The 25,662-nt window shown below is 40.2% G+C and overlaps 2 protein-coding genes across 9 annotated transcripts in view; one reads left to right on the top strand and one right to left on the bottom strand.

Moving 5' to 3' along the window:
• The first annotated feature begins 1,333 nt into the window (after positions 1 to 1,333).
• On the top strand, positions 1,334 to 13,486 carry LOC133479774 (CAP-Gly domain-containing linker protein 4). Of its 4 annotated transcripts, none has more exons than XM_061777153.1 (8): positions 1,335 to 1,532; positions 3,228 to 3,334; positions 4,387 to 4,468; positions 5,835 to 6,019; positions 7,006 to 7,087; positions 8,265 to 8,382; positions 10,828 to 11,064; positions 12,717 to 13,486. In XM_061777153.1, exons 2-8 carry the CDS (start codon positions 3,263 to 3,265, stop codon positions 12,772 to 12,774), a joined length of 834 nt encoding a protein of 277 aa, XP_061633137.1. In that variant the 5' UTR covers positions 1,335 to 1,532; positions 3,228 to 3,262; the 3' UTR covers positions 12,775 to 13,486. The 4 variants fall into 4 exon arrangements, with proteins under 4 accessions (XP_061633138.1, XP_061633137.1, XP_061633136.1 ...); XM_061777152.1 differs by having other exon boundaries at positions 1,336 to 1,532; positions 3,224 to 3,334; XM_061777154.1 differs by lacking the exon at positions 8,265 to 8,382 and having other exon boundaries at positions 1,334 to 1,532; positions 3,224 to 3,334.
• The window catches only part of LOC133479772 (endoribonuclease ZC3H12A), a 54,013-nt gene continuing 41,801 nt past the window's right edge, over positions 13,451 to 25,662 (bottom strand). For 2 of the 5 annotated variants that reach the window (XM_061777150.1, XM_061777147.1), the window contains 5 exons: positions 24,127 to 24,549; positions 21,620 to 21,759; positions 17,089 to 17,323; positions 15,478 to 15,584; positions 13,451 to 14,597 (listed from right to left, as the gene is read on the bottom strand). In XM_061777150.1, coding sequence (XP_061633134.1) covers positions 13,753 to 14,597; positions 15,478 to 15,584; positions 17,089 to 17,323; positions 21,620 to 21,759; positions 24,127 to 24,476 — 1,677 coding nt within the window. In that variant the 5' untranslated portion in view covers positions 24,477 to 24,549 and the 3' untranslated portion in view covers positions 13,451 to 13,752. The other 3 variants (XM_061777148.1, XM_061777151.1, XM_061777149.1) reach the window with 3 other exon arrangements.

Genomic DNA, 25,662 nt, shown 5'->3' with positions numbered 1-25,662 from the left:
GTTGCACCTCTAATTTCAGGGCTGTGATTTGGTTCGTTTCAGCTGTCTTAACTTTTGAAGGGGAGGTCAAACATTTTTTCAAACATCGTCATGATGCAACAATAAAGTATTTACTTATTTTTTAAAATGTTGGTCTGTGATATCAAAGTATAAGCTTACAAATAAAGTAAAATAAAGAGATGTTTTGTGTGTTTTTGAACCAACTTTGCATCCATGACACCAGTCCTCGCTTTGCACCAGCGGACTTGGTGGCGTCATTGACACTATTGACGTCCTTCCTCTCCTCGTCTGTCGCTGCTCAAGTCGGAGGTGTCGTGGCTGCCTCCTCTGCACACCACACCTCCCGCGTCAGATTGAAGTGCACCATTTGCATCTGGAGCATGTGCATGGTCAGGTTGAAGATGTCCACCATCTTCTTGAGCTTCATCAGCTCCCCTGGCGTGGGAGCATCGCTCCTCCCAGCGGAGAGGCTCTGTCAGGCCGAGGGGCTCGCCCAGCCCGGCCGACCCATCCATCAACTCATTCCGCATAGGAGTTGTGACCGAGTTAATTTATGTCCCTATGTCTGTATTATTCTGCACCCAGTTGGCCAAGGCACGCACACCAGAAGGAGCAGCACAATGTCCATGGAACTGAAGCAAAAAACTAATTAAATTAATTTAATTAAAACTAATTAAACTCGTTTAATTCTTTACGTTGTATTTAATTATGGATTTACTGCATGTTTTTATAAATTACAATATTATATAGTTTTCTCACTTAAAAAAAATATTCCAAAAAGATGTGTTGTTTTTTTGGGGGCGGCTGGAAGGGAATTACGGCATTCCCATTCATTTCAAAGAGGAAAGATGACTTGAGATACAGTACAAGTGTTTTAAGTTACAAGCATGGTCACGGAACAAATTAAACTCATATCTCAGGGTAACCATTATACGTTAATGATGATGATGCGTCGTGGTAGTGGAAGGGGATTCAATTATTCCATCACTATAAATCGCCGGCATAGATAGATGAACAATTATGCATTATTTGTTAAATCAATAACAATTTGCCGACTGAATTAAGCAAAATTCATTTCCTAGAGCACACCTGATGGAAAATTGAAATGGGCTGGACTCACTGGTCTAGGTTGCCTTGGGGAATGTCCAAGCTAGATCCCTACTGGGTTGACAAAGGACATATTGGGTTATCCAAGACATATTTTAGGCCTAGAGAACAGCAATTTAACTACCCCCCCCCCCCCCTCCCCAATGGAGTGCATATCGAAGGCAGGCTTACTCACGGGTTTTATAGGCAAGGCTCAGCAGACCAAATTAAACAACCCCGCATGCAACTGGACTGTGTAACTAAGAGGATTAGACGCGATTTACGTAGCCAACGGGACGCATAGCAACAGGTCAGCGTGCGTTACATTACTGCTGGAAAGTGGTTGCCATTGAAGACAAAGAAAAAAATAGATAAAATAAAGGGAGGTACCATCTTGTTATGACCTCATTTTGGGTTGGTTGCCATCGACTGAGCTTCGGGCAAAGGTTAGTGGCCTGCTTTGTCTCTGCACTTTTTTGTTTGCTGTCAATCACAGCTTGAGATGTTTGTATTTCTGTTTTGCGTGTTGATGCAGTGAACCCCTGACAGTCACAGTTCGGCATTTGTGAATTCACAGATTTTGGTTGGCAAACCTGGCCCTATAATTTGCTGAAAAACTCGTCCATTATATGGTTTTGGGCCCAGGCCAAAGCAATGAAAGTCTTACTTTGGCACCATCGTGTGGAATATTGGTGTTGTTGTTGTTAGGGTTAAATAATAACTAGAATAGAAATTGTGTGTGATGCTGAAAAGGTGAAGCTGAACTGAAATGCTGTGGAATTAAATGTAGGATGATGATAGAATTTTCTGAATGTGGAAACTTGTGGAATGCAGAAAATATTTTGTCGTTGGAATCATACCTTGAATCAAATTAAAATAGTTTCTAAGGTGATTTGAATGAGCTCAACATGAATGTTGAATAGCAAAAATGTGAAATTCTTTGTTGAATTTCCCATTGGAAATGAACAGGAATTTATTTGGGGGTGGGAAATGTGTAATTCTGGGAAAACTGTGAAATTTAGGCATATGAATAAACAATACCCTTGATGGTATGAATTTTTGAAATGTGTTGAAGTAGGAATGTTTTAAATTAGTCGAGAAATGTGGAAGTAGTTCAGTATAAAAAATTGGGGACAATAATATAAAAAAGGTTTTTGGGTTGAGATTCGAATAACAATTAACTGAATTCATTGATAATGTTTTTTCGTTTGTGTTTGACAAGCACTGTTTTGATGGTGGTCCTTGAATCCAGTGTGTGCACAGTGAAAGTGAAAGTATGTTTCTACCTCTCTCCTGACGAAGCTATTAATAGCTGCAGAGTCTACTTTGCTGTTACAATTTAACATTTAATATTGCGTGCACAAACATGACTTTAATGACACATTATTTGCGTAAAGTGCTAGGGCACATATTTATTTCCCCAGACTGTGCTGTCATGACAGTTTGTTAGCTAGCGTGTTATTCAGGATAGTATACTACCTAATGCTATCGATGAGCCTCATGTGAAGGTGGTTCGTTTGGGTTGCATAATCACTCACACTATGGTCTAAACTTATTACTACCACCGTCAGCAACAAGTGGAGATGGGGAACAGTATACATCCCACATGTTCTGAAATCCACCGCGTATAACAACCAACGAAAGTTTTCGGCGAGATGCAGCTTATTATGCAGCTTATGTTTTGTACTTAAAAGAGGAAAATGTTCTGCCTGGATTTCAAGTCTTTATTGTAGTAAGCATTAAGGGACTGAAAAAACTTATTTTATTTGTTGTATATTTTCTAAATTAATCATCTTAATAGTCAGTTATCTGAATTTTTTTATATCGGAATCGGCATCAGCATAAAAAAAATCCGTAATGGGCTAAAGCCCAAATCTGGGCAAGGAAAAACTCCCGTAATACAGTCCTTTATGTACAATGGTTTTATGATTGCGTACATGCTAGACGCATGGTGTTGATGCATTATGATTCCCTTTAAGTGCTTTGCCACCCTCTTGTGGCTTCGATACACAATTATAAAACTCTTTTAGGTGTGTGGAGGGGTGATTCGCAGATTTTTTCTATTGCTGGCAGGGCTTGGTCCTCATCGATCGCGAATAGCTTGGGTTCACCATACTGAATTTGGTTCCCTCCCCAGTCAGATCACCACCATGTGAGGAAAACATGCTCCCTCATCATGGCATGCATGCTGTGGACTGTCTTTACATGGACTTTCAAAGGGATACTGTGCACCTGCAGGTTCCTTTGGGTGAGAGTTTCTATTCTATATAAAGTGTTTCCCAAAACACATATAAAGTGTTAGAGCACATGAGAAAAATCTCACAGCACACCACCAAACAAACAAAAACAAAACAAAACAAAAAAATAACAAAATGTACAGTGGTACCTTGATTTACAAGTGCCCCAGGTATTCAAGTATTTAAGTTACGACTTGTCACTCGGTAAATATTTTGGCTTGTGTTGTGGGCAAAAATTTGACCTGAGTGAGCTTCAGTAATTCTACAACTAGATGGTGGCAGAGAACGTCACAACATACCGTCACCATCAGTTCGCGTTGGTTACTGGCTGTGTGTTGTTGCAGTGAGTACAGGAACAGCTGTTTTGTGGTCACGTTTTGTGCAGGTATTTTGCCAAATTTCTCTTTTCGTACCATGGAAATAAATAAATTAATAATAATTTTTAAAAAACAAACACGAAAGTGAATGCTGAGAAGAAGCGGATGTTGTCCATTGAATTAAAGCATGAAATCAGAGAAAACTATGAGTGAGCAGTGCATAAGAGGCAAAAAAATTGTGAAGATTAAGTTTTAAAAAGATGAAAAAAATGTATACACTGCATTTTATTATTATGTTATTTTTATGAAATCTATTTCTCATTTTAAATGTACATTCCTATGTTTTCTGAAGTTTTTGGGGGGCTGGAACAGATGAATTGCATCTTCATTAATTTCAATGCTAATGTTGATTTTAAATATGAGTAATTTGAGTTACGAGTGTAGTCACGGAACATATTACGCTCGTACGGCATAGTGCCACTGTACACTGAAATAATTAAGTGGCTTCTGCCAAGTAACGTAAAAACATTTCATTGTTCTGCTTGCCACTATACGTTGTTGGCATAGTTATATGAACAAAGATACATTATGAACTGAATAAGCGAAATTGGATAATTTTGCACAGCACATCTTCTGATGTCTTATGCGGCACAGTGGTTGGAAATCACTGCGATAATAAACTTGAATAATTATTTTAAAAAAAATAAAAAAATGATGATCTGCTTCAATGGGTTTTGTTGTTACAGATTTGCCCATACAATGCAATCCAGTTTCTGCCAAGGGAAAAACACATACTGGAAAAAAGCTCACCTCAAAAACAACCAACGGGTAAGGGCAGTGAAACTTGTTTACCTATAAAACCTCAGATTTAAAGGGGATATATTACAAAAAAATTATAATAACTTCGTCATGGTTTATGGACAAAAAGGTGATTATGGGAGGAAAAAAACAACAGTAAACACATTTTCACGTGTGGAGGCAGCACTTCTTACACTAAAAAAAAAAATGTCTTTACCGTTATGTGTCCCAAATAAAATTTCATGAGTTATAACATGCCGGCACGACTAGTTGCACCTCTGCCTCACAGTTCTGGGGACCGGGGTTCAAATCCCGGCCCCGCCTGTGTGGCGTTTGCATGTTCTCCCCGTGCCTGGGTGGATTTTCTCCGGGCACTCCGGTTTCCTCCCACATCTCAAAAACATGCGTGGTAGGTTGATTGGAGACTCTAAATTGCCCGTAGGTGTGAATGTGAGTGTGAATAGTTGTTTGTTTCTATATGCCCTGCGATTGGCTGGCGATCAATTAAATATAAGTTGAACATGATTTGCAAATTATTGTATTCTTTTTTTTATTAATGATTAACACAACGTCCCAACTTCATTGGAATTGGGGTTGTAAAATACACTACAAATACACTACAAAGAGCCACAGCCAGCATCTGTGATGGTATGTGGCTGTGTTAGTGCCAATGGCATGGGTAACTTACACATCTGTGAAGCCACCATTAAAGCTGAAAGGTACATACAGGTATTGGAGAAACATATGCTGCCATCCAAGCAACGTCTTTTTCATGGACGCCCTTGCTTATTTCCGCAAGACAATGCCAAACCACATTCTGCACGTGTTACAACAGCGTGGCTTCGTAGTGTGAGTGCAGGTACTAGACTGGCCTGCCTGCAGTCCAGACCTGTCTCTCATTGAAAATGTGTGGCGCATTATGGAGTGTAAAATACGACAATGGAGACCCCAGACTGTTGAACAGCTGAAGCTATACATCAAGCAAGAATGGGAAATATTTCCACCGACATAGATTCAACAATTAGTGTCCTCAGTTTCTAAACGTTTATTGAATGTTGTTAAAAGAAAAGGTAATGTAACACAGTGCTAAACAGTGTTGCAGCCATTGAAATTCTAAGTTAATGATTATTTGCTAAAAACAATCAAGTTGATCAGTTTGAACATTAAATAGCTTGTCTTTGTAGTGTATTCAATTAAATATAGGTTGAACATGATTTGCAAATCATTGTATTCTGTTTTTATTTATGTTTAACACAACGTCCCAACTTCATTGGAATTGTATATGAAAATTATCCATATGAAAGCCATTAAAAAGGAAATTTTTCATAATATGTCCCCTTTAAGTTACATTTTAACATGCTATGATATGACAGCCTCACTGAAGCGTGATTGCCAGGTTGTGAAAGTAAGATGGTCGCCGCCATACCAGGCTGCCCCGACCGCACGGTGGGCCTCCAGAAAAGGTTGAGCAAAACCGAGCAGGACATCCTGTCGCTGAGGACGAGGATCGCTTGCGAGAGAGCGTCATGGGAAAGGAAGTTTGCCGAGCTGCAAAGAAAACAGGAGGCGCTCTGCAATCAGGTATTACAGCTAAGCCCCTGAATTGGTGCACACGCTGGAGTAGAAATTATATGAAAATGAATCCATTATAGGTGAACTGCTACTGTATATTGCGAGAAAACACTCTATTTCCATTTACAGTGGTACCTTGAGCTATGATTAGATTATTATTTTTTTTTCCATCACGCTCATAACTCAAAATATTTTTATCTCAAATCATCTTTCCCCATTTAAATGAATTGAAATGCCATTAACCCATTCCAGCCTTCCCAGCCTTTTGTAGTGTTTTTGATCATGAAAATAGCACTCCAGAATACTGTACATTATAAAATGATGGAGTAATAACATAATTAAACATAATGTAAAGACTTAAGCAAGCTGTACATGATGATTCAGTAGTTATGATTGTATGGCTACTTATGGTGTGTGTGGCTCGGCCACCAGTGGGCAGTATAATACAAACATGAACAATGAAAAGCTTCAAAACTAAGCAACCTAAGAAGCTGTGGTCATGTTAGTTTTTTTTTCCACAGAGGATAAAGAATTTATGCCTGTGAGTGTTGTAATATTGTCTTTCGACATGTGTTGCTGCACCGTTTGTGTTCAAATGTCCGTTGCGTCCCTAAAGGCTTATAACACTACAAGTCTGATGCTATTCGTTCGCCCGTCTATGATGTTTAGCATTGTTTGTTAGCATTTAGCTAAACTTAATTTCCTACAGTAAAGGTATGTTTTTTTTTTAAATACCCAAAATACTCATTTTATGTTTCGTTTGATAGAAAACCTTAATTGACAATAAACAGCATGAAGCCATTTGAGTTGCTAATTATTTACCAAACTACTGCTTGTTGTGAAGTGAGTTAAGTTCACTGCTGTCATACAATGATCATATGTCAAATTTTTGGTTGCAAGTCAAAGCAAAAAAATCGTCCCAACGATGGCTCGTGTGGCAATTGAATTGAGTCACTCGTATCTCAAGGCACCACTGGATTTTTTTCTGTCCCCAGGTCATCCTTGAGGTTGGAGCACCAATTAGAGCTGAGCAAAGAGTGGACAATGGAGACGTTTTTGTCGAGAGCTCAAGCAAAGGCAAGTTGCTCGAGTCCACAAACGTTTATTTATTCTCAATATACAGTAGACCTCTTCCCCATGACATCACATACTTCGGGGTGGCAAAATTTACGATTGCACCACGAATAAACAAACCCTTCCGTGTCATTTGACCAAGGTAGAACGATTGGGAATCCACATTAAATGGCTTTAATGATGACTTTTAACTTTCTTCTCTCCTGCAGTAGATTGAATGTGTGATATGTCACTTGAAAAGAAGAGTTATTATATATGAGGTAAATTGCTTCAAAGCGTGACGGAAGCGAGAATTTACATTTCAACAGGTACAGTGCCATGAAAAACTATTGAAGTCACTTACTTTATTTCTCATCTGTTCTTGAATTTCTTTGGGTTACGGCATTTTGTTGCATTTAAAAAAAAAACTTTTGGCCGACTTCATTTTGTCAGACAGCTTCTATTCAAGTGATTTCTTGATGGAACAGGTCTGGAGATAATCAGGCTTGGGCGTGGTCAGTGAAAATGAACTCAGCTTCCCCAGCAATGTGCTTAGCCACAGTGAGTTAATGATTTACTAAGAGGGGGCAATTTTTTTCCCCCACACTGTTCCAGTTAGCTTTGAATAGTTCCCCTCCCCCCCCCCTAAATAAATACAATATTTTTTTATGTTTACTTGGGTGCTATCATTGTCTGATATTTAGATTTGTTTGATGATATGAGACTTTAAAGTGGGGAATCTGTAAGAAAAAAAAAAAAAGGAATAAGAGAAGGGAGATATGGTGGAAACTCAAAGTTAACATGTCAACATAATTGACGGACTGGCTAATTGACTTTTCTGTTACTTGAATTAATGGCACACACATGCTCTTTTCAAGCTCAAATAGTGCTATAGAGCTGACTTTAGCCAGCAGGCTAGCCATTATGTTTTGCTAAACTACTCAAAGACAAGCCAACCAAACATTTTATACATAATTGTTGAGAAAATGTCCTCTACAAAGTCTTGCAATCTTTCACTGTTTGCGATATCCACTCACTTTATCCTCCTCACTCACAGGTTCCACTAAATTAATTTAGATTAGTTTTTTTAAGGAAATCTACAAAAAAAAATCCTGGCGCCTATTTTTTGACAAACATTATGGAAATGTCTTTGGCCTAACGTTCCTCATTATTCACTCTCATCACTATGTTTTCCAATTAGTGTTCACTGAGTGTCGGCATCATGACAGAGGGTCTGATGTTTTATCTCGACAAAGCCCGTTGTCCTTGTCCCCAGCACCGAGCTCCACATCAGCCTCTTCCTGCTCCTCAACACCAAGGTGCACCTCATAAGTCATACATTGTGACACAAACAGAAAGTGTTTAGAAGGGGTAGCTGAGCATATTTCAGAAACAACATTTAGGTAGCATACTCTAATCGGTCATTTTAAAGTACCTGCAGCACTGACAACGGTATATTTTGCAGTAAATATATAGATAGTGCATGAAAATGCAACTTTATGTCAGCATTTCAGTGGTTAGCTAGAGTTGGGGCCTATCCCAGCTGAATTTGGGAAAGTGGTGGGATACATTCTCCTCATAAGCCGCTAATTGCTGAGCACATCAACTAACAAGAATGTACACTGAAATTCACATTTATGGCCAATTTAGAATTTAATATAAATGTTTTTGGAATGTGTGAATAAGCCAGAACGCCCCGATTAAAAAAACCAAAAACAAAAAACGAGCATGTACGGGGAAAGCATAAAAGCAGCAGTCAGGGGGGCCTGAGCTGGGATTTGAACATACGATCTCTTGACTATGAGGCATATGTGCTAAACACTATCTCACTAAACACTATGCTGCCAAAAGTCACAGTCCCTTCAATCAAAAACAAAGATTCATTAAAAGCAGCGACCCAACCGGTTGCACAGTTATGTTACTGTCCAATAAAAAGCATGCAGTATCTCCAAATTATTAGTATTTTTTTCTTTGTCATGAAATTTGGAGATTTTACGTGGACATTGACAAACCTTTATGTTAGTTTAGCACACACACAAAAACTGAATAAGGTTGTATCAGTTTTTGGTCTCCAAGAAAACAATGCTCCCTTATTTGAGGATGTAATGCAAGGTGAGAACATTTTGAGATTTGAAAACAATATTTGTTGTTTAGCCAACCACAATTATTATTATTATTTGCCTCTCAGTAAAAATAACATGCACCCTCGGTTCATTGAAGACTATCAAATTGTGGACATTTGTGAATGTGTGAATACCTTTTTGTCTCAATTTCAGAGGTGGCTGAAGTACTCACACTCTGTACTTAAGTTGTAAGAAAGAGCAAATCTCTGGTAAAAGTAGAAGTACTGATTCTGTACTTAAGTAAAAATAAAAAATAAAATGTACCAACTCTGAAATGTAAAAAATATTTTATAGTCAATTAGATCTGATAAATAACTGATCACAAAAATATATATCTGTGTACAAAATAGTTTCCCTCTTTTTTTTAACATATAGTGCTCGTACTGAGAACCACAACAACAACAAAAATCATGTTACTTGGCTCATTTTGTTATGTACGGAGCCCCTAAAGCAGGGGTGTCAAAGTAATTTTTGTCTCGGGCCGCATTGTCGTTATGATTTCCCTCAGAGGGCCGTTAGAACAGTGAAATGTTTCATTACCAAATCATATTATTACCATTAGACAACCAATTGAGGGATAACTAGTTTTGAAATCAGAAGACAAAGATAATAGTTTGTTCAACTATTGTTTAAGTTAATGTAGAAAAAGGGTTTGGTAACAGAAAAATGCAATATCTCAACATTATTGTTTATTATTATGACAATTTGGAATTTGGGTACAGATTTTAGGAAAAATCACGGAAGTTGACGAGCATGATTTGCTTTCGTGGGCCACATAAAATGATGTGGCGGGCCACATCTGGCCCCCGGGCCATGACTTTGACACCCATGCCCTAAAGGGACATGGGAAAAAAATGAAACAAAAAGAAACTCGTTTCTCATTCTAACGAGAAACTTTCTATTAGAACGAGAAACTTTCTCATTCTAATGAGAAACCTTCTCGTTACAATGAAAACGTTTCTTGCTTGAATGAGAAAGTTTCTTATTTGAATGAGAAACGTCCACCTATGAGTGGTAGCCTATTTACACACCCACACACAAACACAAACACACACTCACACACACACACACACACATGACAATGACGATTTGGAATTTGGATACAGATTTTAGACAAAATAATGGAAGTTGACGAGCATGATTTGCTTTTGTGGGCCACATAAAATTATCTGGCGGGCCGCATCTGGCCCCCGGGCCTTGAGTTTGACATCGTGCCCTAAAGGGACTTGAAAAAAAAAAAAAAACAGAACAAACAAAGAAACTTTTTTCTCATTCTAGCGAGAAACTTTCTATTAGAACGAGAAACTTTCTCATTTGAACGAGAAAGTTTCTCGTTCCCCGTTCCCGTTAGAATGAGAAACAAGTTCCTTTTTTTCTCCCCATGTCCCTTTAGGGGCGCCGTAGTTACGCATTTGGACAGATACCTGAAAAATCTACCTAAATACGGTCAGCTTCCCACCACTGCTAAATGTGCTGCCAAACAATCCAGACTGTACCCTGCCTTTCGCCCAAAGTCAACTGTGATAGGCTCCAGCTCACCCATCACCCTAATGAGGACAATAACTCTAGAAAACGAATGTCGTGCCAGCCAGAACTTGCGTTATTACCTGACAACAGGCTCTATTCATTCTCCCTCCCCAGTGTGCGATCTGCACGATCTGTGGGACCGCAACGGGTTTTTGTACCCCACTCCCCCATGGACCTGCACCTCGGCCACCGGGTCAGAATCATGCTGCCTTCCGGGCGAATCAGCACGGGCGCCATCCGTTTCCTGGGCCACCTTCAGGGGGAGTCAGAGCTCCACCTCGGGGTGGAGCTACAGACGCCCGATCACGGCATGCGGGACGGTCACCACAAGGGACACTTCTACTTTGACTGGTGAGCGCCCTGTAAAGTCTTTTTCGATAGAACAGAGGTCTTCTAAAGTGGGACGGACAGTATACTCTTGGCCTAATAATCGATATATTACTACAATTCAAAATTGTTCCCATTGTTTTGGTACAAATAATTACAAGTACATTTGCAAATCGTAGGAGCAATCTGCCATCCATTTTTTAATTATTATTTTTATAACCTTTGATGTTCTTTTATCGGGTTTGCGAGAGCATTTGGCTTGAAAATGCCCAGGATGCCCCTTTTCCAGCTTTTGTAGTTGGTCTTTTTCACCGGGCAGTTGAGACGTCCGGATTACTCATTAATATCCAATATGTAAATAAAGCTTTGCTCTGATTGGATTGCTAAACTTCTCCATTTAAATATGGAAAACAGTTTTGCTCTGATTAGCCGTTGTTGATATCTCGAGGGCCAAGTGTTTATTGCTACCTCGCGTTTGGATCATTCGTTGTGGGGTCTTACTTTCCTCTTTAAGCAGAATTCACCAAGCATTGGATGGTTCGCCCACTAATAGGGAGCATGAGCAGAAATGACAACTGGTGACGAACTACCCCACAAAAGAGGGGACGTGGGTGAAAATAAAAGAGGATATTTTGAGAGGCTGGTCCTGCCATTCAATCACTTCAACTGTAAGTTGAACTGGTGTAACTGGCGCGCAGCGTTCATTGCTTGTGCACATTTTGGTGACAATGACCACAAGCTTTGCTATTTAATCCAGTTACATGATAAATTATAAATATAGTTAAAGCTAAGTACCATTGTAAACCACAACGCGCATGCTTTTATTCACTTCCAGCAGTGTGTGAAAGCTTATGTTTACGACGCCATCGTCCTCAAAATGGGTCGGAACACAACACTTTTCTGGTTGCGAAATGCTTAGGAATTTCTCCCAAAATAAATTGAAGCCATTTATTCCTCAACGCATCTGAATTCGACAGGTGACGTAATGTTAGGCTTTGCACATGATGCAGCCGCATTGTCACACAGCAATTTTTTTCTGAGCCGAGCCCACGAAGTGGGCAGGTACATGAATATTAATTGAGGAACCGACGACGATCTGTGCATCTATATATGTATCATTTATAAAACAACTTGTGAAGATCTAGAAATCATTTTACATTTACATAAATGTCTGCATCAATCTGGAAATGTTGCCAGCCTCAATTGACTGAAATGCCAATCAAAGCAAAGTGGGAACTTTTCAGAAAGAGGCTGAAGTATCCCTGCCTTGTAAAGCTATACATAAAAATACATACAAGTTAGTCAGTGCCTGAAACAAACTGTTGACTGACAATTTGCAATATTCAATGTTTTACAACAGTTCCACAGAAGATATTCATTTTCACAGAACTCTAGTGCAAAGGTGACATGACATTTAATATGAATTAGGCTGACTCTGTCCCTGAAACTTGGAATCTTTTAGCCTTTACAAGTGCATCAACAGCCAATTTCCAGATGTCATTTAAGTGGTAAGTGGTCACTTAAGTGGACAAAATTAGCAACAACGGTTACTTTAATTGAAAAATACCTTATGTGTTCACTATCCCTGTACGTTTGACACCCCTGCTAAAGAAATTCAATCAGACATATTGTATATAGACATATATTAATTCATGTTTTCTCTCTGTTCTGTGCAGCAAACCTGGTTATGGTGCCTTTGTACCATTTCACAAGCTGCTGATGGCCTGGGAATGACACCCCCCGGATGCACAGAACTGGACGACTGACTCATTTGAAAGAGATTCAGCTTGGATTCAATGACTCATCTTTGTAGTTTTTGTATAAAATATAAATTGAAGGTACAAGTAGCAGATGCAATCGTGTGAGTCTTTGGCATGTTGACTGCTTGCAGGAAAATGCTACATTCAAAAGCCACATGATAATGTCTTACTTCAGTATCTTTAAAAACCGGTAGAGAAAAGAAATGCAAAAGGATTAAAACTGTCCCTTAGGCACTTTACAAATGTGGACACGTGTTTAAACGTGATTGTGCATCATTGACCAATTAGTAACCCGAGGTAAAAACTCCCAAATGTTCCGGATTACTCATTGTTCTTAATGTTGGCATTAAGTAAAATACACCTGCTGACTGTTGAACATGTAGTTTAATGCCTTTAGAATATGTTATGAAACTGTTAAAATGACACACGCACTGACTCACAAAGGCATGCACACACACCCTCTCCCTCTTTTCAGAAATATTTCTATGCAAATAAATCTGCTAAGTTCACGTATACCTCTCATACACTGAATTCTTCAAACCCGAGTAGATGCTTGGGCTTCCTGTGGAATTTCAATCATCCAGCAACCCACATAGGTATTCGCTGCGTTTATTGCAAACGTCTATAATAAACTGACACATGTTGCATGATCGAAGCATAAAAATAAAAGAATGTGTTTTAATGTTTTTTCATGACACTTTTTTAATTCATTGAAGGAGCAATGCTCACTACAAAGTCCTTCGAGAGCCATACTAAATGCATGAAAAAATACGACGCCAAAATCAAACGTGTATTATCATATATGATGAGCATTTTTTAAAGCATTTCAATAACAGTTTCTTTGAGGTTTTGCTTTTTCTTACAATTGCACCGTGGCCCAGACCCATCTGCCATAGATTTTCCCACTTTGGATATAGAAGTTTAGAACAAATTCTGAGGGTGCTGCCAGAATCTACAGGAAAATCCTATTCTGAGCCTTCAAGTTTAGGATCTCTGCGGCCAGTTTCTCGGCGTTTATCACATGTGGGAACATGTCCATCACCGTATCCACCTGTTGAGGGCTGAAAATGGCTTGCAGTTTCTTGCGCAGTTGTAGTCTTTGGCCGTCAAACTGCTTCTGAAGCCAGAAGGGGTACTGCTGCCCCGAGCAGGAGCAACAAAAGCTGTCCTGGTGCGAGGGGTGTACTGCGCCCGGAAGGGGACTGCATCTTCCAGCTTGGGGCGGCCTGTGAAAGGGATCTGACCAGTAATTTCCCCGGCAATGAGGAGCTCCACTGAATGGGCTTGGTACACTGTGGTTCTGCGCTGCACCTGCTGGGAACATGAATGGACTTGCAGAATCCAGGTTTCTGGAGCACCCACAGGACTGTTTGGGGCCAGCACTTTGGAGCTGGGTGGCAAGCCTGTGCGAGTTCCTGAAGCAAACGTCAGAGTACTGGCTTTCATAGGAGCCTAGGCCGGAGTCCAAGTACTCTTGAGGGGCACTGGAGTGGTAATGGTTGGGCCCGGAACACTCTTGATGACCAGAGGCCGAAGCAGGATTTGGACCTTCCCAGTACAACACTTTGTTTTGACAAACCTGATCGGGATGTGAAGACCACTGATGGTCTAACATGTCGAGTTCCTGAGGACGGATGTAGGGCATCGACTGAGACGGTCCGTGTGACAACCGTACCGACTCCTTCGCAGGCGAAATCTGGGCTTTTTCTCTCAGTTCATCAGCCAAGGACAGGTAAGACTGGTTAGCCCTCTCTGGGTGGTAGAACTTACATTTTATGCCATAAGTGCACTTTTTGTCTGGGTGGGGTACAAAAAACACAAAACATCTACCTTAAAAATAATGCCAGAACTAAAATATGTGCTCTAACATAACACAAGATGGTCCCCAAGCCCTTGCTAATAGGGAAGTAGTAATTGGTGTCAAGGAAGTATGTCTGATGTAGTGATACATCTTGACTGAGAGATTAACATTGTATTTTATGTCTGGGCTGAACTAAGTTTAGCCTGAGTTGTTTTTTTCCACACCAACCTGTTGAAAAACGTGCTTGACAAATACACATGTCGGTGGCAGTCAACAGTTTGATTCTAATTGACGAATATAAACGTCCACAGCAGTCGATTAAGTTAAACTGGATATGATACTACAAAGTGGCAAAAACTTGAAATGATGTGTTAAGAGATAAGTAACTATGTCGTATTCGGGACCGAGCACCAGGAAATGGGAAGGCACTCTTGGAATCATTGTATATTACTATTCTTGAAAAATCAATTGCTCTTTGGGGATCGCACCATGCCGAAAACTCACCAGTATTTGCAAGCACATGTATCCTGGTGAAAATTTATGTATTTTAGGGGACTCCCTAAATCTCACTAAGTAACGACCCCTGGAAAATTTGAAAAAAACTTGCCCCCGACACAAAATCTGGTGGACATGTCTGTCATAACAGGACACACGAAAAAGTCTGAAGGAGCCCTGCAAATGAGGAGAAAGTCCACCGTTTTGCTTTGAAGCAGCCATTTGAGGCAAATTCCAGGGCTCGTTCTTTGACAATCTCTGACTAGGGAATTCATTAAATTGAGCCCCAATCGGAACGAGATTGGGCGATGCTAAATTGCAAAGATTTTTTTTCCATCTATGCCATGGAATGTGGGCGGAGAGAAGAGAATCACCTCTCACCATATGGACACAGCTGTCTCATTTGCTCTTTGGATAGTGGCTTCGTCCTGAGGAAGTTGTCAAGATTGGGACCGTGACGGCCCAGAGGGTCATCTGGGGGCATGAACCTGGTCCACATGAAAACAAATCATGACTGTGATGTTGCATAATCATATTTCAAAGTTTTGATTAGGGCCTGACCAATATGGATTTTTCGAGGCTGATCCCGATTCCGATATTTGGCAGAAAAAAATTCAGATGACCTATTAATTGGCTAATTAGTTTTAAAAATATATGACTAAAATAACTTCTGTTGGCCTCTAAACACTTACAACAACAAAGATATGACTTGCAGGCAGAACATTAGACTTTTTTAAAATACTTTGTCCTTTAGTATTTTGTATTTTATTTTACAACAGAGGAATTTTCAAGTACAAAAAACATTCAAAAAAGCATTAACTGATGATTTTTTTTCCTTTAGATTTTGGCCATATAGTAGATGTAGCGGCACGGTGGCCGACTGGTTAGAGCGTCAGCCTCACAGTTCTGAGGACCCGGGTTCAATCCCCGGCCCCGCCTGTGTGGAGTTTGCATGTTCTCCCCGTGCCTGTGTGGGTTTTCTCCGGGCACTCCGGTTTCCTCCCACATCCCAAAAACATGCATTAATTGGAGACTCTAAATTGCCCGTAGGCATGACTGCGAGTGCGAATGGTTGTTTGTTCCTATGTGCCCTGCGATTGGCTGGCAACCAGTTCAGGGTGTACCCCGCCTCCTGCCCGATGACAGCTGGGATAGGCTCCAGCACGCCCGCGACCCTAGTGAGGAGAAGCGGCTCAGAAAATGGATGGATGGATGGATAGTAGATGTATGCAATATATAAGCAATATAATGAGTGAAGTTACAGGCAAAACATTATTTACAGTATGCATGATGCCCTTTGACATTGAATCACATTTCTTCTACTCCATTACTATCTTTGCCATGAAGTGATGACTTCAAAATAAAAACCAGCAAAGCCTTTCTCAGATGTCAAAACATGTCATTTTTGACAGAGTTGCATTTTAAATATATGATGTACAAATAGAGAGTTAAACAGAAACAATAGTCATTCTTTTTCTTATTTGGTTTTAATACGTTTCCCGTAAGCAGCAAGGAATTGTCTCAAGAAATGTGTGTGTCCTCACACAAACGCTGAAACTTCGCAAAAACGTTCTTTAACTTCTGGTTTGTTCGACAAGGTGGACTTAAGAACACAAACGTTATATCATGTTCTCCATCTCTGCTTGTGGCTGATGTTAGTAGTAGAGGCGCAGAAGAATTTGCTGTAAAAGCAATATCATGCTCAGGTAATACACCATTGTTGTTTTAAATTTTGGCGGGAGAACTGGGACAACCACATCGTCATCTCAGGAAATATGCATATCGGATTGAATGGGGTGAGAGCTCCATGTATTTGTAAGCAAGAACATCATTCTACACAACTCCGACACTTAACATCATTTACGGTTTCATTGGTCTTGAATAGGCAAAACTCCAGCTGACGATGATTATTTTGATTAGGGTTCAAAACAATGAATTGATCAGGCCCTGGCTATGATGGAAGGTAATCAGAGAAAGCAGCTAACTCCTTACTTGTCATTTACGAAGGAGTACATGAGGAGCCTCTCCTCGATGCATTTCTTCCACTCGAGTCTTTCCTCTTGCAGGTCGCGGTAGGTGTCATTGGACACGATCACGCCTCCCGAATCGTACGCCAACTTGACGATGAAGCGGTCGTCATAGCAAACCACCAACTTGCCGCCAACGCGGCGCGACGGAGTGAAGACCACTCGTTTCTGCTTTTCCAGCTCCATCAGGATGTGCTTATCTGAAAGTATCAAGTAAAAAAAAAAAAAAAAGCCAAGTTCAAGCTTCCTGGAAACTAAAAATCATTGCGGACCGACCACATCACAGTCTATAAAAATCACGTAAGAATTGGTTTACAACATTAAACTCCACATCTCATCTAAGAGTAGGTGCTGCTGTTTTGGTTAGTAGATGGGCTTCGCAGTTACACGTCTGCTTTTGAATGACAGTGACAATGATGTCAATTACCGGTATAATTATGGTTACTACTTTATTTGTCTCAAGTGGATGACAAACCCTGCGACTAATTGTGGGACGGCGTCTGCTACATGGTATAAAAAGTCACGCTGTAGCAGTCTTTTAATGTAACACAGCACAAATACTTTGTTACTCTTATTAAGTAGAATTTTGTATGTATGTGCATTTTAGCTTGTTACTTATATTTCTGGCATCTTTCAATTTTATGCCAGTACATTTCCTTACAAAAAAAATAGTATACTTATATTTTGATAAGTTTCTCCTCACCGCCATTGTAACTCCATCCATTCATTTTCTGAGCCACTTCTCCTCACAAGGGTCACGCGCATGCAGGAGCCTATCCCAGCTATCATCGGGCAGGAGGCGGGGTACACCCTGAACTGGTTGCCAGCCAATCGCAGGGCACATACAAACAAACAACCCATTGTTGCCGCCCCATTGTAACTCATTACTATAAAATGAAATTCAAAGAAAGTGTTAGTTGCTTGTCTTGTGGTAAGCAAAACAATCACTGTCTAAGTACTGTTCAGTTGTAATAATACAATAATAATACAATACTGTATACATACTGTATACAATACTGAACAACTGTTTGTTTTTAAGCATTTATCAAGATAGTTTTTATTTAACTTTTGCACAGTATGTGTATTGAAATTTTGTTATGTTATAAATTAAACCTCTGCTAATTTTTATCACATGAATAGCTTTTGAAGTAGCAGACACTTATTATGTCATAAGTATCGGACATTTTCCTGCATGAGAATCAAACATAAGATGACGGACAGAAAAACAAATGACGACGTTCACAAGATGTAGGTTGGGTTTTCTAATTTGCATACAGTTTTTATAGGGCATGTCAAGAATTTGGCAGGTGCAACTACAAGTATCAGGTATATTAAGTGTTCAGGTCAGCAACAAGGAAGAAGCGTACATCCTGCTGCGGCTCTCTCAAGATTGGACAAAAGGCTGATGTTTTTACTTCCTTGTTCACACACGGCCAAATAGAAAAAAACTCCACCCAGGGTTTGGTGCAAGCAAAACATGGCAAGGCTTTCACTGTATGGCTGCTGCTGGAGTCAAGTAGGCATGAAGAGCTTGCACAAACAGTTGATTGTTTATGCAAATAGAAGTGACTCAAAGGGGAGAAATGTAGAACTCAATTTATCTTAATCCGCTGTAAATAGAGTGTGACAAAGGCATCAGTGTCTTCTCATTTTGTCAAATCAGAATCAGAGTCATCCTTATTGACGCAGTTGAAGAAATCACAAATGCCCTGGACAGTAAAAACTGTGCCACTGGAAAATTTATTGATTTAAAGAAAGCTTTTGACACACTTGACCATTCCATCTTACTTTGTAAACTGGAAATGTATGACATTTGGGGAGTGGCTCTGAAATGGTACAGAAGCTATTTAACTGAGACGACACTATGTGAATATGATAAATTCACATCTGCGTATCTGGACACTGATTGTGAGGTCCTCCAAGAGTTGGTCTTGGGCCCCGGATTATTTCATATATATATATATTAATGACATATTTAACACATCTAACCGAGTAAAATTCATATTGTTTGCTGATGATTCTAATATATTTTATTCTTGTGATATTTATAATGAACTCATAAACACTCTAAATAATGAATGAATTAAAGTGAAAATGTGGATGATTAAATTGAAATAAGACCAAGTCAATTATGTTTGGTAACTATAAAGGACTATCAGAACTATTAATAAACATAGATGGTGTTGTAATCGACAGAGTGTCAGAAATAAAATGTTTAGGAATAACTATTGACAGCAAACTAAGCTAGAAGCCACACATATGGTACATACAAACTAAAACATCCAAAATGATTACAGTCATAAACAAAGCGAAACATGTCTTGGACTACAATGCCCTGTCTATACTTTATTCTACTACACTGGTCTTGCCATATTTGACCGACTGTATAAAAGTGTGGGGTAACAATTACAAAGGTTCTCTTCATCTACTCTTTAAATAACAAAAATGTACAGTTATAACCTTCCACAAAGTTGGATATTTTGATCACACAAATACATCATTTTTGCAGTCAAGAATATTAAAACTTTTTGATTTAGTAAACTTTTGTACTGCACAATTACTGTATAAAGCCAATAAAAAACATATTATCAGGTAATATCCCAAAACTATTTACAGAGAGGGAGGGGGGTTACAACTTGAGGGTGTGTGTGAACTTTAACATCCAAGCATTAAGAACCACCAGGAAAGGTTTGTGTATCTATGTGGGGTCAAATTGTGGAATGGGTTGGGAATACATCTTAAGCAATGTCCAGATATTAATCGATTTCATTAAGCTTCAAACAAATGATAATGTCACAATACAAGGCTGAGGTTGTTTTTTTTTTTTTTGTCCTGTTCGGCTGTTAGTACAAGCAGAATGGAAAATATGTATCCCTTTTATGCCGGAACAGTTTTACTGTGTCACAGTGAAGTTTTTAAGCTTCCGCTGTGGTATTATAATTGAGGTTCATTGAGAATCAGACTTGATCAGTCGAACAGAACAAAGTTTCCAATTCTAGCCTAGAATCACACTCACTGTGGTGCAACCATTTGATGAGGTATTGTAAGTGGTTACCTTGGTTGTGGTTTGACTATGGTGTTTTCAGGGATTATTTTTGATATTTGTTTTTATAAGTGTGTGTATATATACGGAGTAATGTGGTGTAAAATAATTTCCACCCTTTATTCTTTTTGTGTCATTCTAAACCATTTCCAGTATTACAGCCTTTTAGCCACGATACATATATGTATTTTTTTAGTAGAGAATATCTGCACTGTCGGACTTTTGCCGTTTGTCTACGATGCTACAACCGCGAGGCTCTTCGCTCCAACATGAAACTGCCGCTAAGAATGCATCACCTCTTTGTGAACAAGTGCGTGAGAAAATAGTTGAATAGTTTAAGGAAAATGTTCCTCAACGTACAATGGCAAGGAATTTAGGGATTTCATCATCTACGGTCCATAATATCATCAAAAGGTTCAGAGAATCTGGAGAAATCACTGCATGTAAGCGGCAAGGCCGTAAACCAACACTGAATGCCCGTGACCTTCGATCCCTCAGGTGGCACTGCATCAAAAACCGTCATCAATGTGTAAAGGATATCACCACATGGGCTCAGGAACACTTCAGAAAACCAATGTCAGTAAATACAATTTGGCGCTACATCCTTAAGTGCAACTTGAAACTCTACTATGCAAAGCAAAATCCATTTATCAACAACACCCAGAAACGCCGCCGGCTTGTCTGGGCCCAAGCTCATCTAAGATGGACTGATGCAAAGTGGAAAAGTGTTCTGTGGTGCAACGAGCCCACATTTCACATTGTTTTTGGAAATTGTGGACATGGTGTCCTCCGGGCCAAAGAGGAAAAGAACCATCCGGACTGTTACGGACGCAAAGTTCAAAATCCAGCATCTGTGATGGTATGGGGTTGTGTTAGTGCTAATGGCATGGGTAACTTATACATCTGTGAAGGCACCATTAATGCTGAAAGGTACATACAGGTTTTGGATAAACATATGCTGCCATCCAAGCAACGTCTTTTTCATGGATGGCCCTGCTTATTTAAGCAAGACAATGCCAAACCACATTCTGCATGTGTTACAACAGCGTGGCTTCGTAGTAAAAGTACTAGACTGGCCTGCCTGCAGTCCAGACCTGTCTCCCATTGAAAATGTGTGGTGCATTATGAAGCGTAAAATACTACAACGGAGACCCCGGACTGTTGAGCGTCCCAACTTCATTGGAATTGGACTATATATATATATATATATATATATATATATATATGTGTGTGTGTGTGTATTATCATGACAGCTAGGTATTGTAAGTCCATGTAGCAACATTCACCTATGAATATTTTGGAAGACTAAAAACAAGAAACTAAACTCATCTGAATTACAACATCATGTCAATCATTTTAGTCTGTCGCTATCATTTGCATACATCACATGGGAGGTTAACTTAATTGTTAAACCCCCAGCGTTCGTATTGCAGCGTATCTCCAGTGACCTCACCCTTTATGCCTGCATTGGGTCGGCTCTGCTCTTTCCGCCAAGACGGAACAAACACCGTGATTGCTGTGTGTCCTCTCTGCAGGAAGAAGTTGACTGCCAGCTGGATGCCTCGGCATGAGAACACTTCCTTGTTGCCGTGACTGTCAGGGGGGAAAAAAAGGTGACAGGCAATTTTGAAAAAAAAAAGCATAACACCAGCTGGAATTTTAGATGGCAACTCCACATAGAATCTGGGATTTTCACATTGTGTCAGTCAGCCTTGAACTCACACGCTGTTCTTAAGTATTAGTAAGTACAGGAAGTCCTCGATTTGCGAATGAGTTCCGTTCCTACGCTGGCGACGTAACACGATTTCCCGCGTAAGTCGGATTTCACCGTTAAAGTCGAAATGGACGGCGAAATACTTCTGTTACGGGCATTGTCCCACGTGATTGTGACAGCAAGCTCAGTGTGTGTGGGTGTGGGCGTCGATATGTGAGTGAGACGGGACTGCGAAGGAGGAAGGAGTGCGCGCAGGTGCGAGTATGTACAGTGGCAAGTGTAGTGACGGCGATTAGCGGAGGAACCGTTGACGTTGAATGTGCAGAGGAGCTAATAAAGCCATAAAAGCAGCAAATCCGTGCTTCGTGCCTTTATTGTTGCCGCCACCCAGCTCAGCTGTGCAACGAGAGAAGGGAGTTAACCCCGAGGAGGACAACCTCGGCACTGGAGAAGGCGTCTCCCGACCACGGTCAGGTGACCGTAGCAGGAAAGGTTAACACTTTGTATGAAGAAACTAAAATACATTAAAATAAAAAAAACAAGATGCTGTACTTACCATTACTGTTGAGAATGTGAAAAAAGGAGGGCGAAAAAGGCAAAGATACTCCCACCGCACAAACACAGACAAGCACTATGCACTAGCTAAGCAGAAACACTATGGTGCTGGGGACAAAATGGCGGACGAGGCACGGGCGTCGTAAAGTCGAAACGTCGTAGGTCGAGTGCGTCGTAACTCGAGGACGTCCTGTACAGATACTATATATACGAATAATATATCCACACGCTCTCCTTTTCTTTGTGTTCATCATTTTCTTCCTTGATAATGGCGCCACGTTTTGTTGGTTCATTAAAAAATAATACAGTACAGTAAATTGGTTGTATCAAAACCCGATACAAGGTAAAAGTTTTTCCGCTGCAGTGCATTGGTTGATGTCAATTGGTCAATTGATTTGAAGAGACGCTGACTCCGAATTTTTTATTTTTGTTTTATTTTTTTTTGGCGCAAAATTGATTTGCTAATGAAAACAATGACCAAAAAAAAACACACTTATATGGTATGCGTTTTGTTCAGATTAGAACAGAGGTGTCAAAAAAGTTCCTTTAGTTAACGGGCCACATTTACCACAATTTGATCTCAAGTGGGATAGACCAGTATATTCGTGGTTTAATAAGATATAAATAATGACTATTACAGATTTTCCCTATTGATTTGGTGCAAATAATTACAAGTACATTGGGAAACTATTGATTACTAATGTAAATGTTGTGATGAGCAATTGAAATTTCCTCAAGAATTTTTTTCTACAGTATTATGAATCAGTATTTTCATTTACACGTGCAATTTGCAGATCAAAGTGGATCTATATATGTAAATTTCTGAAAACAACTTGTTAAGTTATCGAAGTGATTTTAAATTTACATAAATTTCCACATCCATCTGGAACCGACTCACCACACCATTAAAACGAAAGTGGGAACTTTTCAGAAAGAGGGTACCGTTATCTTTGTAAATTTCACCAAACCAACCTCTTTTGAACTGAAGCTATTGACTGATATTTTGCAAAAGTCTGTGTCTTAGAATATTTCTACAGGAGGTATTCATTTTTTACAGAACTGTAGTGCAAAGGTGGCACCGCATTTTGTATGAAGTAGGCTTACTTTGCTTCTGAAACTACGCATATTTAACCACCACAAGTGCATCAATATCAGGTGTCAAATCCTGAGTAACAGCTAATTTCAGAAAGTCATTTTTGTGGTAAGTGGTCATTTAAGTTAACAAAATTTGGACAGCAGTTACTTTTATTTAAAAAATGCAGTTTATATGTTCTCTATCCACACCAGCCTGATTGGCTAGTTCTGGCCCACAAGAAGTACATTGCTTCCTGGTTCACATTCCTCCATACTGTTCCTGTTATTCTGCCTAAAAATTCTGTAGCGCTCAATCAATCAAGATCACAACCACTGTTGACTTTGACCTGTCTCTGTTTGCATCTTAACTACATCATGTCATCATCCACGGAGGTTGAAAAAAGTAACAAGCCTATTTTGACAGAGGAGTTACAAGTACAGATATCTGTTTTCAATTTCAAGGAGTACAAGTTGTCAAAAAAATAAATACTCAAGTTAGTAAAGATAACTGAAAAATCTACTTAAGTACAGTAACAAAGGTCTTTGTACAGAACTACGTTAGTTCCCACCACTGGCGATCGAAACTGTGCCATGTGCTTGCTGTTAACGTTTCTTACCTCATGGCAACATTGCTGCCATCAATCACAATGGGCCTCAACTCGGAATCCTCACTCTTCTTACCCTCAAGTTGAGTCAAATTTCTGAGGGGTCTGGACACTCGATTTGAATCCTCTTTGGGGTGTGCGCTCCTTTCTTCCTGCTCTCCGCCGGATGAACCCAGCGCAACGCTGCTGATCTGAACCAGCTCCTCCAGCATGGAGTTGTTGTCCGTACTGAGGCCCAGCTTGGAGAGTGCGGCGTTGACCTCACCCATGGAGTAACCCAACTTGCGGAAGAAGTCCACTCGGAGCTGGAGCTCCAAGCTCTCTGGGGAAGATGGGTTCAAGTTGGAGAATGTCGGATCCATCCCGGAGAGGATCTGGAACTCTTTCCTGGTGCATACAAGACTGGTAACATCGACCACTGGCGGGATGGTTATCCTAGATAAGGAGAACAATACTTTATCTGGAAGTAAAGTTTATTTGACATCATTGCTAGTTAAGTTGTCCTGTGATTGACTGGCAACCAGTCCAGGGGCTACCCTGCCAACCCGGTCAAAGTCAATTGGGATAGGCTCGTGTTCATCTGTGATTGTGAAGAGGATTAGTCTAACAAAATACCCTGTGACTCACTGGCTAACAGTCCAGGGTGTTAACTCCCTTTCGCACAGTCATCTGGAACAAAGTGAACAAGGTAAGGTAATAAACTAAATGTCATGAGCTGTGCATTGCAGTCTGTTGTTGGAGCTTGGGTGGCGCCTTGCGCTCCCCTCACCCTCTCTCTTTCTCTCTCTAATCAGCTCCATCTCGGCCGCGCACCTGTCATCAATCAGCCCTCATCATCACCTGCATAAAACCCTGCCGGATCCCGGAAACTCTTGCCAGAGTATTAACGCTCTGCTGCGGTACAACGGCTCTCAAGCATATCGTAAGCCACGTCATTCCTTGTTATTTTTCTGACCTCCGTGTTTCTCCTTGTCCTCAGTCCTCCCTCCGTGTCCCTCGCCGAGTTGACTTCTTCCACCACGCCGCCAAGCCAGCCGCCTGTTCTTGTCACCACCTTCCACATGTTCCTTGCCTCAACAACCCGCGAGCATATCTAAAGGACCATCTCCATTGCCCCTTTTCAATAAACTTTTCATCACAACCTCTCTGCCTCTGCCTTCTCTTGGGTCCCATGTGAATCAACACATGACACTAAACTCATCTGAATTATAACATCATGTCAATCATTTTTGTCACTCGCTACCATTTGCATACCTAACATGGGTTGGTGTATGAATGGGTATATATTTTCCATTAAACCTCTGAAGATGAATGTTGTGAGGGGTGCCAGAGGATTTCTGGGGAGGTTCAACAGCTTGAGAGAAAAAAAAAATAAAATAAAATAAAATAGTTTTTTAAACCTGGTAGTCTAACTTCAGCTACACGCTGAAGGGAAAATAGGTTGATTTTTATTTCCAACAGTAAGAGAGGTGAGTCTATGGTATCTCCTGGGGTCACCAGAAGACTTCACAGAAGGTGCAGCAGCTTGAAGAAAATAAAGAAAATACA

The sequence above is a fragment of the Phyllopteryx taeniolatus genome, chromosome 6, assembly GCF_024500385.1.
Source record: "Phyllopteryx taeniolatus isolate TA_2022b chromosome 6, UOR_Ptae_1.2, whole genome shotgun sequence".
NCBI lineage: Eukaryota > Metazoa > Chordata > Actinopteri > Syngnathiformes > Syngnathidae > Phyllopteryx > Phyllopteryx taeniolatus.
This window is presented reverse-complemented; position numbering and strand designations above follow the sequence as displayed.